Source organism: Saccopteryx leptura, chromosome 5 (genome assembly GCF_036850995.1).
Source record: "Saccopteryx leptura isolate mSacLep1 chromosome 5, mSacLep1_pri_phased_curated, whole genome shotgun sequence".
Taxonomy (NCBI): domain Eukaryota; kingdom Metazoa; phylum Chordata; class Mammalia; order Chiroptera; family Emballonuridae; genus Saccopteryx; species Saccopteryx leptura.
Window position 1 is genome coordinate 81,532,472 of NC_089507.1, and position 19,710 is coordinate 81,552,181.

General features: G+C 40.8%; 1 protein-coding gene across 1 annotated transcript; it reads left to right on the forward strand.

Annotated features, from left to right (window-relative positions):
- Positions 1–7,254: 7,254 nt before the first annotated feature.
- Positions 7,255–7,894, forward strand: LOC136405344 (ubiquitin-conjugating enzyme E2 N-like). The gene has a single exon (XM_066384655.1). It carries the CDS (start codon positions 7,287–7,289, stop codon positions 7,743–7,745), a length of 459 nt encoding a protein of 152 aa, XP_066240752.1. The 5' UTR covers positions 7,255–7,286; the 3' UTR covers positions 7,746–7,894.
- Positions 7,895–19,710: the final 11,816 nt, after the last annotated feature.

Below are 19,710 nucleotides of genomic sequence, written 5' to 3' on the forward strand. Positions count from 1 at the left end.
CACTAGAGGTACTAGAAAATATAGAAAAGTATTTAGGAAAAAAATTCATTTGTCATTGTCCCACCATCCAAAGATAAGTATTATCCATATTTGAGTATGTTTCTTCTATACTTTTTAAAATGTTTTGTTTTAAGTTTGCTTTTATAAAATTTTTAAAATTCTGCCCTTTAGAATTAACAGTAAATGAATAGCAGCATTTCTCTATGTTAATATATAACTTTACAATTTTAAAGAGTTGTACAATTAAATGTTTGCTCCATAGTTTATTTATCTAGTCTCAAATCATTAAATACTTAGGTTTATTTTAACTTTCGTAAAGTATACTGCGAATATCTTTATCCATAGAAAATATTCTTAATTTTCAATTTTAAATTATTATTCAAGCTTTCTTCTCAGAAAGGATATCATATGAAAAGATATTTTCTTCAGAAAACGACACCAACATCAGATACCCTGAGAAATCTGTAAGAGTGCTTTGTTTTTATGGCTCTCTGGCCAACATTGAATGTTATCACAATGTTAAATATGCCAGAATGATCATATACATTTATTTTCTTTTCTACTCCATGCTTCATTAAAGAGACAGTAGAGAATACAAGATATAGTCAAACTCACAAGATCAAAGAAAATGGGAATGAAAAAAATGAGGATTGGACCAGAGGCAGCTGTGACTCCAGAAGCTAACCAGGAGAATAGAGTGAAAATATGCAGACTTTTTTGCTGGACATTGAGGCAGTCAGATATATACAACTTCTTGGCTTACTTTCCAGAATAACAAGATCAGGAGAACAAACAACTTGGAAAAGAGAAAGAATAGAAAAAATATTTTTAAAACAGCATAAGAATCATATGAGACATGGAAAAGAAATTGGACATATGTGTAATTGGAGTTTATTTTTAACATATGTAGAATGAGAGATATTGACTAAAAATTAAAAAAAATCCCACAAGAGGCATCAAGCCATAGAGCCAATAAGCCCTAGACTATAAGCAAGATAAATACAAAGAAAATCATGTCTAGGCACATCACAGAAAAACAACTGAAAACCAAAGACAAAAAAAAAAAAAGATGTCCTGAATCATTCAGAGGGTAAAATCACTTTCGAAGGGACAGCAAGAGGACTATCATCTGGCTTCTAAATGGAAACCCTAAAAACCAAGAGGCACTGGAATGACAACTTTAAAGTCCTTTTCAGTATTATCTCCGTGCACCAATTTTTATACCTATTTTTTCTTTTCTCTTTTTGTTTCAGTGACTTTTAGAAAGTGAGATATAATTAATATACCACAAAACTCATCATTTCAAAGTATACAATTCAGTGGTTTTTAGTATATTTACAAGGTTGCATAACCATTGCTATTAGGTCTAGAACACATGTGTCACCCCAAAAGATACCCTCTGACATTTCCTATTCTTTCCTCCCTGTGGCCTTTGGAAACCACTCATTTAATTCCTATTCTATGGATTTGCTTATTATGGACATTTCATATAAATGGAATCATATACCATGAGACCTTTTGTGTTAGGCTTCTTTTCACTTAGCTACCCGTCTTGTAGAATGTATTAGTACTTTATTCCTTTTTATGGATGAATAGCATTCTATTATGTAAATATAACACAAAAATGTACTCATCAACTGATGGATATTGTTTCCAGTTTTGTTTTGTTTTGTTTTGGAAAATAAATGTATGGGGTTATTTCTGGACTCTCAATTCTATTCCCTTGATATCTATGTCTGTATACAAGCCAGTATCACACAGTTCTTTATTTTCTTGAAAGCACTTATATCTCCCTGACATTTATTTATTAGATTCTTGTTGGAATGTTCAAGAATACAAACTATATGTTGTTTGCTGTTCACTGATATGTCCTGAGAGTCTAGGGTAGTGCTTAGGAAATGGTAGGTGCTCAGTGGTACATAGTGTGGTTACATTTGGACTTATTCTCCTGTTTTTAATCATTTCTAACTGTAGAATTCTAGAAAATCTTTCAGAGGTTTTATAAATATCTCATTTTATTTCTCTCAGCTATTCTTTGGCTAACTTATAACCTTTAATATTTCACTTTTGCTCTTTGATTTATCATTTAAAAATTTCCCCCCAAATTGTTACCTAATTTTCCTAAGGTTATTTATCCAATCATTCTTTCTTCTTTGTAATACTTTTGTCATACATCATATGTGAGTAAATTCACATATAGCGGAGGGGGACAAAGAGTAACTAACTGAGTCAGGGATGAAGTAAAAATCAAGCTCAGACATCCCCATTTTCCCCACATCCATCATGACTCTGTTTCCTAGACTGTTTTGTCCCATGGGACTATATTGTTATTATTAAATTTTTTTCCATTGATTTGAGAGACAGTGAGACAGAAGAAGGGAGGGGGGAGAGAGAGAGAGAAGCATCAGCTTGTTGTTCCTCTTAGTTGTTCCATTTTTAGTTGTGTACTCACTGATTGCTTCTCCTATATGTACTGACTGGGGATGGAACCAGCAACCCCTGTGCTCTAGGACAATGCTTTATTCATTGGGCAACTCTGCCAGGCAGGACCGTATTATTATATTGATACCATATATTGTTTTATATATAGTATAACTAGGATTCTCTTTTAATTTATTTTTTTCTGGTGGCTGCCTGTTTTTAAAAAATAAAATTCAAAAAAATTAAATAAAATTCAAAATCATTTTAATTACAATTAGCAAGACAAATTATAACATATCTCATTGGTATTTTCATTGTAATTATAACTAACCTATATATTAACTTAGGACAAACTGACTTTCTTTTTTTTTAAGTGAGAGGAGGGTAAATAGAGAGACAGACTCCTGTATATGCCCTGACGAGGATCCACCCAGCAACCCCACTCTGGGGCTGATGTTTGAATCAACCAAGCTATCCTCAGTGCCTGAGGCTGAGGCTCGAACCAATTGAGTGACTGGCTACAAGAAGGGAAGAAGGAGAGAAGGGGAAAGGGAGGGGAAAAGAAGCAGATGGTCACTTCTGTGTGCCCTGACAGGGGATCAAACCTGGAATGTCTGCACGCCAGGCTGACACTCTATCCACTAAGCCAACTAGCCAGGGCCTAAACTGACTTTTTAAAAAAGTCTGTCTTTATATAAATATGTATGTCTTTCCATTTAAATCTCTTATTAAGATTTAAAATTGTTTTTCCTCTTTATACAACACATTTATAAACAAGCTTCTTGTTGGTATTTTTTAAATTGGCATTATAAAATATTTTTTGTTATATTTTCTAGTTTTTTACATCTAGTAGATATCATTGCTAAAATGTGAAAAATCATCCTCTGAAAAGCACTAAGAATATTTATTGTGCAAATTTTTAATATGACTTTAAACGCAAGAGCATATTTTGACTACTTTAAAAGTCTATGTATTTAAGTATAAGGCGGTGTGTGAGTCCTTCCCCACCATGATGATCCACGTATACATTGGTAAATCAGACTGACAGAAATTTTGTTATTCATCCTCATAATTTAATCAAAGCATATATTAAAATGTACTTTGTGCTTTATAATTTCATAAGAACAAAATGTTACTGCTTAGAATTGTAAACAGCTTGTTATACAATCTGGTTACTTAAAAAATGTTGAAGTATATTATAGAAAAGCCACTCTGTGGCAACACAGTAAAAGAAATGACTTCTCGATAGATTTTTTTTTTAATATTTTATTTATTGATTTTTTAGAGAGAGAGGAGTGAGAGAGAGAGACAGAGAGAGAGAGAAGGGGGAGGAGCAGGAAGCATCAACTCCCATATGTGCCTTGACCAGGCAAGCCCAAGGTTTCGAACCGGCGACCTCAGTGTTCCAGGTCGACGCTTTATCCCACTGCGCCACCACAGGTCAGGCCCTTCTCGATAGATTTTAGCAAAGCATGCTAATTCTATTGCATTTCTTGAATAAAAAATATTATTGGAAATACAATTTACCATATCCATTGTCTCGTGAACATATGGTTATTATATGTAAGTACAGGGGTATGTTTATGTTGTTCATGGCTGAAATGTGCATTTGTGTTAGCTCGTCATTCTGTCGTTTTGTTACTTTGGTGCATATACACATGAAAACATACACACCTATGTACATTGTTAATATTAACTATAAAAACCACTTTCTAGTCAAGGTTAGATATGTACATGCTAAAATAAAAGCATTTGAATCAAGTTCAGCCTACTGCCTGAAAGTAGGTCAGGCAATTTTCACAATACCTGTAGGTCAAGAACTAGCTCAGCTTATAATTTAAAAAAATTTTAAGTTTATTTTGTTTTGCATTAGAAAAATAAACAAGTATACATAAAATATTATTTTATAACTACCTTGCGTGAAATGAGGCTACATTTCTTGAAACAATCTCAAACTTCTAAAAAAGTTGTAGGTATGTAAAAAATTATTTTTTCTTAAACCATTTGAGAGTAAATTGCCTACCTAATGGCCCCTCACTCCCTAGTACAGTATTTTAGAGTGTATTTCGTAAAACCAGGGTATTCTCATACATAACCAGATACAGTGGTACCTTGAGATATGAGCAGACCAACATATGAATTTTTTTTTTGTATTTTTCCAAAGCTGGAAATGGGGAGGCAGTCAGACAGACTCCCACATGCACCCGACCAGATCCACCCGGCATGCCCACCAGGGGGCAATGCTCTGCCCATCTGGGGCGTTGCTCTGTAGCAACCAGAGCCATTCTAGCGCCTGAGGCAGAGGCCATGGAGCCATCCTCAGCGCCCGGGCCAATTTTGCTCCAATGGAGCCTTGGCTGCGGGAGGGGAAGAGAGAGACAGAGAGGAAGGAGAGGGGGAGGGGTGGAGAAGCAGATGGGCGCTTCTCCTGTGTACCCTGGCCAGGAATCGAACCCAGCACTCCTGCACGCCAGGCCCGATGCTCTACCACTGAACTAACCAGCCAGGGCCAACTAACCGTCCAGGGCCGAATTTTTTAAGATACGAGCTGCGACTCGGTCCATATTTTTGTTCAAGATCCAAGTGAAATTCCGAGATACGAGTTGTGATTCGGGAAGCTGACGCTAGTTGGCACGTTGGTGCATGGGTCCAGTATCAGCAGCACAACACCAGCTTCTCGTTCTTTCTCATGTGTTACCCGCAGAATCAAGTCGAATCTCGTGCGCTGTACTTGTTTTACTAACTTTTTTTGTGTGCTATCATGGGGCCGAAGAAAGTGAGTGTAAAGGACACTGGTGCAAAGAAGAGAATGATGTCGATAGAAATAAAGCAAGAAATAATAGAAAAACATGAGCGTGGTGTATAAGTGAACTGGCAAGGCTGTATGACTGCAATACATCTACAATTTGTACCATCCTTAAACAAAAGGATGCCGTCAAAAGTGCAAATCCAGTGAAAGGAACTACAATTCTGTCCCAATTAAGGACAAATATCCATGAAGAAATGGAGAAGCTTCTGCTGGTGTGGGTGAAAGAGAAAGAGCTGGCAGGAGATACAGTGACAGAGACTGTAATATGCGAAAAGGCACGTATTATTTACAGTGACTTGAAGAAGAAAGAACCATCAACCTCAAAAGAGGCAGCAGAAGATACGTTTAAGGCAAGTCACGGCTGGTTTGAAAATTTCAAGAAGAGATCTGGCATCCACTTGGTGGTGAGGCATGGTGAAGCTGCGAGTGCTGACGTTAAGGCAGCTGAGGAGTACATTGCACGTTTTGCTGCACTTATCGCAAAGGAAGGCTACATCCCCCAACAAGTGTTCAACTGTGATGAAACAGAATTGTTTTGGAAAAATATACCCTGGAGGACTTTCATCACTGCAGAGGAGAAGAAGCTGTCAGGCCATAAACCCATGAAGGACCCTCTGACTCTTGCATTGTGTGCAAATGCTAGCGGTGACTATAAAGTAAAGCCACTGCTAGTGTATCATTCCAAAAATCCTCAAGCCTTTAAGACTCACAAGATTCTTAAAGAAAAACTGCAGGTTATGTGGCGTGCCAATGCTAGGGCATGGGTTATGCGGCAGTTTTTTATTGAATGGGTAAATCTCGTCTTTGGTCCTGCAGTGAAGAAATATCTTCAAGGAAATAAACTCCCGATGAAAACATCATTAATCCTTGAAAATGCTCCAGCCCACCCACCTGGTCTTGAAGATGACATTCTCAATGAGTTCAAATTTGTGAAAGTGCTCTACCTCCCAACCAATGTGATTTAAATCTCGCAACCTATGGATCAGCAGGTCATTTACAACTTTTAAAAGCTTTACACAAAGCACTTGTTCCGCCTCTGCTTTGATGTGACAGAATACAAATCTAAACCTTTGAGAGTTTTGGAAAGATCACTACAACATCATGATATGTTTATGCATTATTGACTTGGCATGGCAAGAGGTTACAAGAAGAACCTTGAACTTGGCATGGAAAAAGTTATGGCCTGATGTTGTTGCAGACAGGGACTTCGAAGGATTCGAACCAGAGACCAAGACCGAGGTAGAAGCGTTGGAGGAAATGGTGTCCCTCGGAAAGTCAATGGGTCTGAAGGTAGATGAGGGTGACATAAACGAGCTCGTCGAGGAACATGAGGAGGAACTCTCAACTGAGGAATTGAAGGAGCTACAGCTGATGCAACATATGGAGCTTCTGCAAGAGATTAGTAGTGAGGAGAAGGTAGAGTCGGAAGAAGTGATTTCTACAAGTGAAATTAAAGACATGCTGGCAATGTGAGAGAAGCTTTCAAGTTTCATTGAAAAAAAACAGCCAGAAAAAGTTTCAACTGGTCGTGCTTCAGCACTTAAAATATATATATATATATATATTTTTTTTTTTCTTTCTTTTTTTACAGAGACAGAGAGTAAGTCAGAGAGAGGGATAGACAGGGACAGACAGACAGGAATGGAGAGAGATGAGAAACATCAATCATTAGTTTTTCATTGCGTGTTGCAACACCTTAGTTGTTCATTGATTGCTTTCTCATATGTGCCTTGACTGTGGGCCTTCAGCAGACCGAGTAACCCCTTGCTGGAGCCAGTGACCTTGGGTTCAAGCTGGTGAGCTTTGCTCAAACCAGATGAGCTCGTGCTCAAGCTGGCGACCTCGGGGTCTCGAACCTGGGTCCTCTGCATCCCAGTCTGACGCTCTATCCACTGCACCACCACCTGGTCAGGCACTTCAGCACTTTTTAATGACACTTATCACATTTCCGTAACATTTTAAAAGGCAGGCAAAAGCAAACCTCTTTGGATAGATTTTTATTCAAAAGTCCTGCAAGTGGAGATTAGACCAGAGGCCGAACTTGGGATCTGACAAGATGGCCGGGCTGCCCCGCAGGATTATCAAGGAAACCCAGCGTTTGCTGGCAGAACCAGTTCCTGGCATTAAAGCAGAACCAGATGAGAGCAACGCCCGTTATTTTCATGTGGTCATTGCTGGCCCCCAGGATTCCCCCTTTGAGGGAGGGACTTTTAAACTTGAACTATTCCTTCCAGAAGAATACCCGAAGGCAGCACCTAAAGTACGTTTCATGACCAAAATTTATCATCCTAATGTAGACAAGTTGGGAAGAATATGTTTAGATATTTTGAAAGATAAGTGGTCCCCAGCACTGCAGATCCGCACGGTTCTGCTATCGATCCAGGCTTTGTTAAGTGCTCCCAATCCAGACGACCCGTTAGCAAATGACGTAGCCGAGCAGTGGAAGACCAACGAAGCCCAGGCCATAGAAACAGCTAGAGCATGGACTAGGCTATATGCCATGAATAATATTTAAATCGATCTGATCAAGTGTGCATCACTTCTCCTGTTCTGCCAAGACTTCTTCTTTTTTTGTTTGCATTTAATGGACACAGTCTTAGAAACATTACAGAATAAAAGCCCAGACATCTTCAGTCCTTTGGTGATTAAATACACATTAGCAAATCTGTGTCTTGTCCTGATTCACTGTAATAAAGCATGAGCAGAGGCTAGAAGTATCATCTGGATTGTTGTGAAACGTTCAAAAGCAGTGTGGCCCCTCTCTGCTTTTATTCATTGCTCCCATCATGGTTTAAGTATAAAGCACTGTGAATGAAGGTAGTTGTCAGGGTTAGCTGCAGGGGTGTGGGTGTTTCTCTTTTTTTTTTTTTTTTTTTTGAGGGGGGAGGTAGTTTTATTTTAATTGTATGGGCTCCTTTCCCCCTTTTTATGGTGATCTAATTGCATTGGTTAAAAGCAGCTAACCAATTCTTTAGAATATGCTCTCTAGCCAAGTCTAACTTTATTTAGACACTGTAGATGACAAGCTTGATTGTTTGAACCAAAATGGGAACATTAAACATCACGGCCCTCACTAATAACATTGTGACTTTGCTGTCAAATGTAGTATCCTCCCTTCAAGAAAAAGCTTGTGACCATTTTGTACGGCTTGTCTGGAAAGTTCTGTAAATCTTATGTTTTAGTAAAATATTTTTTGTTATTCTAAAAAAAAAAAAAAAAAAAAAAAAAAAAAAAGTCCTGCAAGTGAAAGTGCTGAATGTGTAGCCAAAAAGGCAAAAACAGATGATGATTAAATTAAAAATATGTAATGTTAAGCTTAGGTTAAGTTTAAAGTTAAGACTGTGCATTTTTTTTACAAATAAGTTTTTGTGGTTTCATTTTAAGTAAAAAAAAAGTGCAGTTTTAGTTTTGTTTAAAGTAAAGAAAATGCAGTTTTAGCTTACATTTAGTGTTAAGAAAGTGCAGTTTTAGTTTACGTGTCTACAGTGCCCGCATCCCTTCCTCCCTCCCTCCTCCTCCACCGTTCACCTCCTTTAGCCGCACTCACCTGTCTCCAAGGTAAGAATACAGTACTAAATAACACTTTTTTCTTTTATTTCATATATTTTGTTATGCATTGGTAAGGTATACATGTGTGTTTCTTAATTAAAAACGTCTTTTTTCATAATTTAGGATGGTTTGGGGATATTTCACAGGACTGGAACGGATTGAATCTATTTCAGCTATTTTATTTATTTATTTTTTATTTTTTTATATATATTTTTTTACAGAGACCGAGAGAGAGTCAGAGAGAGGGATAGACAGGGACAGACAGACAGACAGGAACAGAGAGAGATGAGAAGCATCAATCATCAGTCCCTCATTGTGACACCTTAGTTGTTCATTGATTGCTTTCTCATATGTGCCTTGACCATGGGCTTTCAGCAGACCAAGCAACCCCTTGCTCAAGCCTGCGACCCGGGGTCCAATCTGGTGAGTTTTTTGCTCAATCCAGATGAGTCCGCGTTCAAGCTGGCGACCTCGGGGTCTCAAACCTGGGTCCTCCGCATCCCAGTCAGATGCTCTATCCACTGCACCACCGCCTGCTCAGGCTATTTCAGCTATTTTAAATGGGAGAAATTTGTTTGATATATGAATTTACTGACTTATGAGCTTGGTTACAGACGAATTAAACTCGTATCTCAAGGCACCACTGTACTGCTATGAAAATCGGGAAATTGCCTTTGATACATTACTACCATTGATACTCAGACTCTCTTCAAGTTTTGCCAGCTGTTCAAATAATGTCCTTGAGAGCAAAAAAATACACTTCAGCATCATAAATTGTTTTTATTGTGTGTCTTTAGCCTCCTCAGTCCAAAATAGTTACTTAGTCTTTCTTTTGTTTTCATGACCTTAACTCTTTCTATCATTATGAAGTTGTTTATAATGTTCCTCAATTTTGGTTTGTCTGATGTTTCCTCATAATTAGATTCAGTCCCTGCATCTTTGGAAGAGACATAAATTCTGTTGTTGGATTTTATCAGGTAGAGCACAATTTCAATGTGTCCCTTTGCTGATGGTGTTTACTTTGCTTACTTGATTAAGGTGGTGTCTGCTTGTCAACTCTGAAGTTAATTTTGCCCTTTGTAATAGATAAACATTTTGTTGGGAAGTATTTTGGAACCATGTAAGTATTCTATTCCTTATCAAACTGTCAATTTATTCATTTACCATTTTATAGCAGTATGCTTCATTGTTTCCTACTGTATTCAATGGACTACAATCTATACATACTATCTTCATTATTATTGTGGTACCTTTCAGCAGAAACTGATATTTGGAAGCCAATATCTGGGCATTAGATACGATCCTTGGTATTGGGATAATGCTGGCCTCAGTGTATGTTTATGTCTATATTTATGTCTATACTAATCTTTAAGTAGTGAAGATGGTAGCTCACATTGATCCCTCCAATTCCAATTTAAGATAACAGTTTTAGTGCTCTACCTTTCCATATTTTAACTCCCTTCTCTGACAGAAAAACTGGTTTCAATTATCTTTATCATATTAATTTATTTAATGGACCCAGCATACACAGATCATCCCCATTGCCACTGTTGCCCTCCCCTGTGCACATATTCTTCCTACCACATGTAGACATCAACAGCCCACACATCAGCCTCTTCTTCCCAGCGGATCACTTCCTCTCTCGGCTCAGGCTCCGACACCTTGTGCCTGCCCCCTACCCCAGAGACTCCGCCTCACAGCTTTCAGACTCACTTCCCATGTTGGACCATCCAACTGGGGCTCTCCTACCTTACCCCATCAGGCTCTGCCTTTCCATACAGTGCTGCACCCTCCCCCCCTAAGCTGACACCCTCTTCTCTACACTCAGGGGCTGATAACCTTTTCCAGGCCTTCCCTCTGTGAGGATGCCCTTTTCACCTTGCTCAGGTCATGACAACTGAGCCTGGACCGTCACTCTGCAGAGACGCTCCCATCACCATGCTGGGGCTCTGACACCCTACTCCAGGCCATCCTCCTTGGGGGATACCATCTTCACGCTGAGTGTCAAAGCTTAAATAGGATGGAAAGGGAGCCGCCAAAGAGAGGCAGCCTAGTGTGGCTGTCAGCCTGAGCCAGGTGAGTGAGGTGTCAGGCTCCAATACCCAGTGTCACGCCTCCTTGTATGGACCCCCTCTGCACCCTGTTTAAGTATTGACACCCTACTCTGAGCTACCTGGATCCCCATGCATGGGACACTTCCTCACCATTCTCGAGCTCTGACACCCTGTTTCAGCTGGTACACCCTCCCATGGACACTTTCCTCTCTCTGCTTAGGGCTAAGAACTGAACTTCTTGAAAAAAAGAACTAATGGAAGGACTTGCTTTTTTGGGTATCAGTAATCACTATAAAGCTATAGTAATGGAGGCACAGGATAGCCAAATAGACTAATATAATTTATTTTTGGTGACACAAATCCACTTACATATGGATACTTGATTTATGATAAAGATGGCATGCAGAGCAGAGGGGAAAGGGTAGACTTAAATAAATGAAATGTTTCTATCCTGTTTAAGAAATTGTTGCCTCTTATAATGTCATGAAGATACTTTCCAATGTTATTATCTAGAAGACGTATTGTTTTTCTTTCCATATTTATACCTACAGTACACCAGCATTGAATTATCATGTGGCCACCCAGAGAAGAATTAGTGACCCCTCCATGAAAGTCTCAGGGTAGATTAGGTACTGAGAGGGAGTAACCCAGGAGGAGTTAAAAGTTGGAGCTGCAGCCTGACCTGTGGTGGCGCAGTGGATAAAGCATATACCTGGAAATGCTGAGGTCGCCGGTTCAAAACTCTGGGCTTGCCTGGTCAAGGCACATATGGGAGTTGATGCTTCCAGCTCCTCCCCCCTTCTCTTTCTCTCTCTCTCTCTCTCTCTCTCTCTCTCTCTCTCTCTCTCTCCTCTCTAAAATGAATAAATAAAAAAAATTAAAAAAAAAAAAAAAAAAAAAAAAAGTTGGAGCTGCAGCTCTCTGGAGGCCTGACCTCAGATGTTTTAACATTCAGGTGCTCACCTGTGAAGAAGATTGAGGTGGGGAATATGCAAATCTGTAAGTGGAGCCTTTGTTGCTTCAGAATGAAATAGGAAAAGGTTAGTTTCTTGGCCAGCAGGTACACATTACAAGCCATCCATGTGAGATTGTAAAAGCAAGATTTCAGGAAAAAGGGCTTCTGGCTCTGTTTCCTAAGGAAGGTAGAGACTGCCTTGATGTCATTAGAGAATAAGTCTAGTAATGGGGAGCATCAGCATTTGAAAACCAGTCCATCCAAACCTCGCCTCTGGTAAACAGGATTCTTGAGAAACAACTAGATTCTCAATGGACCTTAACAGCACACACAGTAAAAGTGCTTCAGACATGTTAACTGATGCAAGTTCAATATTAAAGCATTGTTGAGATACTAAAAATAGTGGTCATTATATTGCATTCATTTATTCACTTACTAATTCTACGATTATTGAATGTCATAGCTAGATGCTGATCAAACTCATTTTCTCTTATTTCTAGCATAGGCCACAGCTAAACTACATTTCTAGCATCCGTTGGAGCAAGATGTGGCCAGTGATTGATTTCTGGCCAATGGAATTGTTACTGGAGAATTGATGAGATGTTGTTGTTATTATTATTATTATTATTTAGAGAGAGAAAGGAAAGGAGAGATGAGAAGCATTAACTAGTAGTTGCTTCACTTTAGTTGTTCATTGACTGTTTTTCATATATGCCTTGATGTGGGTGGGGAGGGTGAGGGCAGCTGAGCTGAACCAGTGACCACTTGCTCATGCCAGCAACCTTGGGCTCAAGCCAGCAACCCTGCGCTCAAGCTGGCAAGCCTGTGCTCAATCAAGCCAGCAAACTCGGGTTTTGAACCAGGAACCTCAGCATTCTGGGTTGATGCTCTATCCACTGCACCACCACTGGTCAGGCAATGAAACCTTGATTCTTTTCTTTTTGAGGGAAAGAATTCAATCAAGAAACAAAGTGCGGCAAGGAAGAATTTATAGCATGCAGGAAGAAAATCAGAGAAAAGGGGACCTTGGAGACAGGTTCAAGGTGTTAGCCCAGGATGAGCCACCATTGCTGCCCGTTGCTCCCTGGTTGCAAGTCTCATGGGGACCCTTAGAGCTTAGGAGAAAGACATAGTGAGAAAAACATCTGGGGAGAAGAGAAGGAAGGGAAAGGCACTGGCTTATTCCTGGGAGAATGCACTGGGTCAACCTCCTAAGGTCCTTTAAAGATGGAGCTCTTAGGGGAGATCCCAGGGGAGGGCTTAATAGAATATTCATCAGTTTTCAGTTGGCTCAGTGGTGGAGCGTCGGCCCAGCATGTGGAAGTCCCAGGTTCGATTCTTGGCCAGGGCGCACAGGAGAAGCGCCCATCTGCTCTCTACCCTTCCCCTTCTCCTTTCTCTCTATCTTTCTCTTCCCCTCCTGCAGCCAAGGCTCCATTGGAGCAAAGTTGACCCGGGCGCTGAGGATGGCTCCATGGCCTCTGCATCAGGCGCTGGAATGGCTCCGGTTGCAATGAAGCAACGCCCCAGCTGGGCAGAGCATCGCCCCCTGGTGGGCATGCCAGGTGGATCCTGGTCCGGCGCATGCGGGAGTCTGCCCCTCTGCCTCCCGGCTTCTCACTTCAGAAAAAATACAAAAAAAAAAAAAATCCCCAAAAAACCATGCTGGGTGGATCCCGGTCAGGCGCATGCGGGAGTCTGTTTGCCTCCCAGTTGCTAGCTTCAGAAAAATACAAAAAAAAAAAAAAAAAAAAAAGAAAGAAGAAAGAAAGAAAAAAGGAATATTCATCAGTTTTGTAGGTGTAGCCTTTTAGGGTTGTGTTCTCCACTGATTGGTCAAGGCAGCTGGTCCTAATGTCAGCCATGGCTTCCCTTTGCTTTTTTTGCTGTTTTCTGGGCCTGGAGCTGAAACATAATAGAGGCCTGGATATAATCTCTAGGGCTTCATGCTTAAGGGAGCAGTTTTGCAAGAGCTTGTATGGGGGGGGGTGTTATATGAGGCTATCCCATCCCTTGTTCCTCCTCTAAGTGGGTCTAAAACCACATGACTAGCAATAAACCAGGGGGAAAAAGGTCAGGGGGTTTACACTGAATGACCAGCTAAGAAAGGAAAGGTCAACCTGGGGGTGAGGTCCTTGTTTTCCAAGTTTTGCCTGTTGCTAAGCACCTGGGACTTTCCACCCTGGTCACCATCTGTTTCCGGCCTATAGTCCTTGCTCTGCTCATGTCTGCAGAACTGTCTACCACAGAATGGGCTAGAATGCAGTACAGCACTCCCAGGGTCAGCCTGTTACACCTCATCTATACAAATGCTCTGTGCCAGCCAATCCTCAAGTGAGGATTCCAAGGACCTATCAAGTGGTATTGATAAAAGATGTATCTGGAGTCTCCAATTGATTGGGAAAGCAGGGCTTCTCTGGGTGACCGATATAGCTGCCTCTGACTTAAGGAAGCTATAAACGTTGATTTTATTAAGCCACTGAGAGTTTTTGGATTGTTAGTCTTCCCTGATAATGAAATGCTTATTCAGTGCCAGCCCTCATTCTGGGTGCTACAGACATGATAGCAAACAAACAAGAGAGACAGGTGCACACTCTCACAAGACATGATATAGAAAGTGTGTGTGTGTGTGTGGGGGGGTGACAATAAACAGTGATCACTTACATTCCTCTGGTGCTTTACAAAGTGCTTTCACAGGCACCAACTCATTTAATTGTCATAACAATGTTTTACAGGTGAGGAAACAAACAGCTCAATGATTTTAAGTGCAAGACAGAGTTAGGGGCCAGACACATAGAGCAGTTTTCTGACTCCCAACCCATTGTTTATACTGTGATGTTTATTAAGTATGAGGCTATTACAGAGCAAGGAAAGTGCTAGTCCTTGTCAGGAAATTCCATTATTCAAATTTATTTTTAAAATAACATTATGCAGAAGTATATGAATCCCATGGTGGCACCTACTATAAGAGTAAAATATGAAAAACAAAGTAAATGTCCACCACCAGCAGGAGAAGACATATATTGTGGTATATTCGGAGAATAAAATGCTATATGGTAGAGAACATAAACAAACTAGAGTTGTTAGTATCAACAAGAATGATGGAGGTAAGATGAAGAATACTCACAGGACAATGTCAGTATAAAGTCTGAAGATATTTATGGAAACAGTAAATACCAACTTTAGGGTAATGGCTCTTCTGCAGGAGAGGAAGAAGGGGGATGTTATCAGGGAAGAGTACACTGAGGATTTCAATTATATTGGCCGTATTCCATTTCTTGAGGTAAGTGGTAGGTACAACATGCTGGATTAGCTTCAAATTGCCCCCCCTGGACCCATTCTCCACCTTTCTCCATTGGTCTTCTGCTCTGGAAGACTGTCTTGTTTGGTCTACTGTAGATCAATGTGGGCCTTTTCTTTCAACTTGTAGAAGATTGGAAGGAGGCAAGATTATGAGGTCCCAGATTCCTGATTTTAGGGTAGCCTTGGACTGGCTAGGTTTCTTAATCAAAAGTCACAACCCCTGTTAGGAAGCCGTCTCCACCCAGCTTACTTAGGGTTTTGGTCCTTTTATTCCATCAGTCCTAGAAATGGAAATGTTAACTCTCAGTTATTGATTACACTATTCCTGCTGGTTTTCCTTTAATAAACTCTTCATTCTTCTCGAATTACCCAGCTTGATCATGTTATCTGCTTCTTGCTGGGTTCTCACTGATAAGAATAGGTTCTTTCTCTCTCTCAACACACACACACACTTTTTATTTTTTGTATATTTGAGATAATTCATATTTACAAAAAAACTTAAGGAGGAAAAGCATTGAGCATTTATTATATGTCAAGCATTGTGATAGGGTTAAAGGTTGGGAATATAGAGAAAAATGAGACATAAACCCTCCTGCCACAAGGAAGTCACAGTCTAGTAGGAGAGATGGGTGACAAATTGAATACAAGGAGTATAGTTGTTTAAGATCATGGGTTTTGTAGTCCCATTTTTTATCTCTCTAGACCAGGGGTCTCAAACTCAACTCAGCATGTGGGCCGCAGAGCAAGATCACAGCCGTTCGCGGGCCGCACTAGGTCTACAAAAGGCAACTGTTACGCAACACTTTTCTCACTGCAGTTGAAAACAAAAAAAAAATCAGTACAACAAGCACAATCGTACATGCAGTTTACTCAGTGTCACAAAACGACCAGAAACTGTAGTTTGCATCACAACTGCTGTTAACTAAGCTAATATCTAGCTAGGATGCTAGAGAAATGAAAAATACAAGTAGGCCCCTAGGCTTACTTAATTTTATCCAAAATATTTTGAACTTCGTGGATTAGTCTGCGGGCCGCACAAAATTGTTCGGCAGGCCGCATGCGGCCCGCAGGCCGCGAGTTTGAGACCCATGCTCTAGACCAAGGTCATACAACTAGTAGGTGGGTGAGCCTGGATTTGAGCTCAAGTCTGTCTGACTACAAAATCCATGACCTCATTTTTCTTGATATTCCCAACCTTTAACCCTATCTCAATGCTTGACATATAATAAATGCTCAATAAATGTTTCTCCTAGTACCTCCCTTATATAGAGTCTTTGTAAAGATTAAAAGTAAACCCATTAGCATCTACATGTAGTTCAACATTAGCATATGGTTAAGTCCTTAATAAATATTACCTAAAATTATTAACTGCAACAATTGCACTTTGTACCTGGTTTAGAGGCAGCACAGAGGAGACACCATTAGTTAGAGCTGAGGAGGTTAGCAAAAGTTTAATGGGTGAAGTGATGTCTGAGCTGCGATTTGAAGAGACAGTGATTTCACCAAGACATCAAATAGAGACAGGCAGACCAGAGGGAATGGCAGGTATAAGAAATGCAAAAATTAATAGCATTGTGTTTAGGGAACCGTGAGCAGTTGGCTATTGCTGGAGGGTCAAGGCCAAGGTATGAAGATTAATGAGAGGTAAGTCTAATGAGTTAAGCAAAGAATCCCTAGACCAACAGCTTGGTTTGGACTTGATCCCGCAGGTGATGAGCATCTAGGGAAAATTTTTTCTTTAATTAATATTTTATATATAGAGAGCACGGGAAACATTGATTTGTTGTTCCACTTATGCCGTCATTGGCTGATTCCTGTATGTGCCCTCACCTGGGATGGAACCTGCAACTTTGGCATGTTGGGCCTAGAAAAGGTTTTTAAAAGCTTTTTTTGTTTAAAAAAATTTCTAACTTGAAGAAATGTTATAAGAATCATAAAAAGAGCTCTGTATGTCCAGGCCTCCTAATTGTTAACACTCTACTACACTTGTCTTATCAATTATTTTCTCAATCTGAATATTTTGAATATTTTTTTTATTTTTTATTTTATTTATTCATTTTAGGGAGGAGAGAGAGAGACAGAGAGAGAGAGGAGAGAGAGACAGAGAGAGAAGGTGGGGAGGAGCTGGAAGCATCAACTCCCATATGTGCCTTGACCAGGCAAGCCCAGGGTTTCGAACCGGCGACCTCAGCATTTCCAGGTTGACGCTTTATCCACTGCACCACCACAGGTCAGACACTGAATATTTTGCATCAATGATGTACAGTGTAACTTGAAATCAGATAATTCATAAGGACACAATACAACTTAAGTTCCTTTAAAGCAAAAACACCTTTTAAAAATTTTGGTCCAAAGTCCAAACAGATCAAGTGTTGCTTTAGTTGTCATCTCTTTAATCTCTTTCAATCTGGGACAGTTCCTCAATCTTTTCCTGTCTTTTGGGACACTGGAATTTTGATAGGGCAATTATATTGTAGATTATCTTTACTTTGGGTTTGCCTGATAATTCCTCATGATTAGAATCATAATGCATTTTTAGCAGAAGCACCACCGAAGATATACTGTGTTCTCAGTGTTTTATATCAGCAGGTGCACAAAATTAATTTGTACCATTACTGGTGATTTTAACTTTGATAACATGGTTAAGAGAGTACCCACAATGTTTTTCCGTTGTGAAGTTACTATTTTACCTTTTAACTTTATTTTGTTTTTTAATTTTTCCATTGTTTTGAGAGAAACACAGGAAGGGGGAGTGGGGGGCATGGAGAGAGAGAGAGAGAGAGAAAGAAAAGCATCAACTCATTGTTCCATATAGTTGTTTACTCATTGGTTGCTTCTCATGTATGCCATGACTGGGGATTGAACCTGTGACCTCAGCATGCTGGAACGACACTCTATCCACTGAACAACCTGGACAGGGCCTATTTTGCCTTTTTTTTTTTCACTTTTTTTTTTTTTTTTTTTTCATTTTTCTGAAGCTGGAAACAGGGAGAGATAGTCAGACAGACTCCCGCATGCGCCCGACCGGGATCCACCCGGCACGCCCACCATGGGGCGGCGCTCTGCCCACCAGGGGGCGATGCTCTGCCCATCCTGGGCGTCTACATATTGCAACCAGAGCCACTCTAGCGCCTGGGGCAGAGGCCAAGGAGCCATCCCCAGCGCCTGGGCCATCTTTGCTCCAATGGAGCCTTGGCTGCGGGAGGGGATGAGAGAGACAGAGAGGAAAGCGCGGTGGAGGGGTGGAGAAGCAAATGGGCGCTTCTCCTGTGTGCCCTGGCCGGGAATCGAACCCGGGTCCTCCGCACGCTAGGCTGACGCTCTACCGCTGAGCCAACCGGCCAGGGCATTGCCTTTTTAAATGATAAATATTTTATAGGGAACATTGAGGGAAAGTCCCAACAGTCTATAAATTCAGGATTGATTCTGAAGAAGTGACAAGCAGCCTTATTCAAATTCATAAGAGCTTTAATAGAAAAAACTTACACACTGGGGCAAAGCAGCTGTTCCCAGTGGTAGCAAGATGGGAAGAATCCACACCCCTCCCAGAACAGGGTCCCTTTTTAAAGGGATTAAGAGCAAAACTTTATGATGAGTAGTCACTTATAGAATGCAGAAAGAACAATGCATTCCTAAGTGAAAAGATAACATCAGATGGTTATTACACTCTATACATTCATTAACCTCCCTTCTGGGGCATGATGTTTGTCTTTGGGTGGCATTCCGGCTTTCTGGGTAGTCAGCCAAGTGTGAAGTTGCAATCACAAAAGTTCAACAGTCACAGAAGGTTCAACATATCCCAGACACCTTTGCTGCTGGAGCCATGGTGCATCTCTAAAGTGAGTTACACTGAAACTATGTAAATATCCTGTTTGTGTGTGTGTGTGTGTGTGTGTGTGTGTGTGTGTGTGTGAGTGACAGAGAGAGGGACAGATAGGGAAAGACAGATAGGAAGGAAGAGAGATGAGAAGCATCAATTCTTCGTTGTGGCATCTTGTTCATTGATTGCTTTCTCGTATGTGCCTTGATCGGGGCCACAGCAGACCAAGTGACCCATTGTTCAAGCCAGCGAACTTGGGTTCAAGCTGGTGAGTTTTGCTCAAACCAAATGAGCCCGCGCTCAAGCCGGCAACCTTGGGGTTTCGAACCTGGGTCCTCTGCATCCCAGGCCGACGCTTTATCCACTGAGTCACCGCCTGGTCAATATAACCTGTTTCTTAACAAACTTTCACCCAATTATTTTAGCGTCCATTGATGATTCTTGCCTGAATAAGTTACAACAAACATTCAAATAATGATTTTCAAACTCCACCTGTCCTTCCACATTTATTAGTTGACATTCTATTGTAAAGAGCTTACTTTTGGCCCTGGCCGGTTGGCTCAGCGGTAGAGCGTCGGCCTAGCGTGCGGAGGACCCGGGTTCGATTCCCGGCCAGGGCACACAGGAGAAGCGCCCATTTGCTTCTCCACCCCTCCGCCGCGCTTTCCTCTCTGTCTCTCTCTTCCCCTCCCGCAGCCAAGGCTCCATTGGAGCAAAGATGGCCCGGGCGCTGGGGATGGCTCCTCGGCCTCTGCCCCAGGCGCTAGAGTGGCTCTGGTCGCAATATGGCGACGCCCAG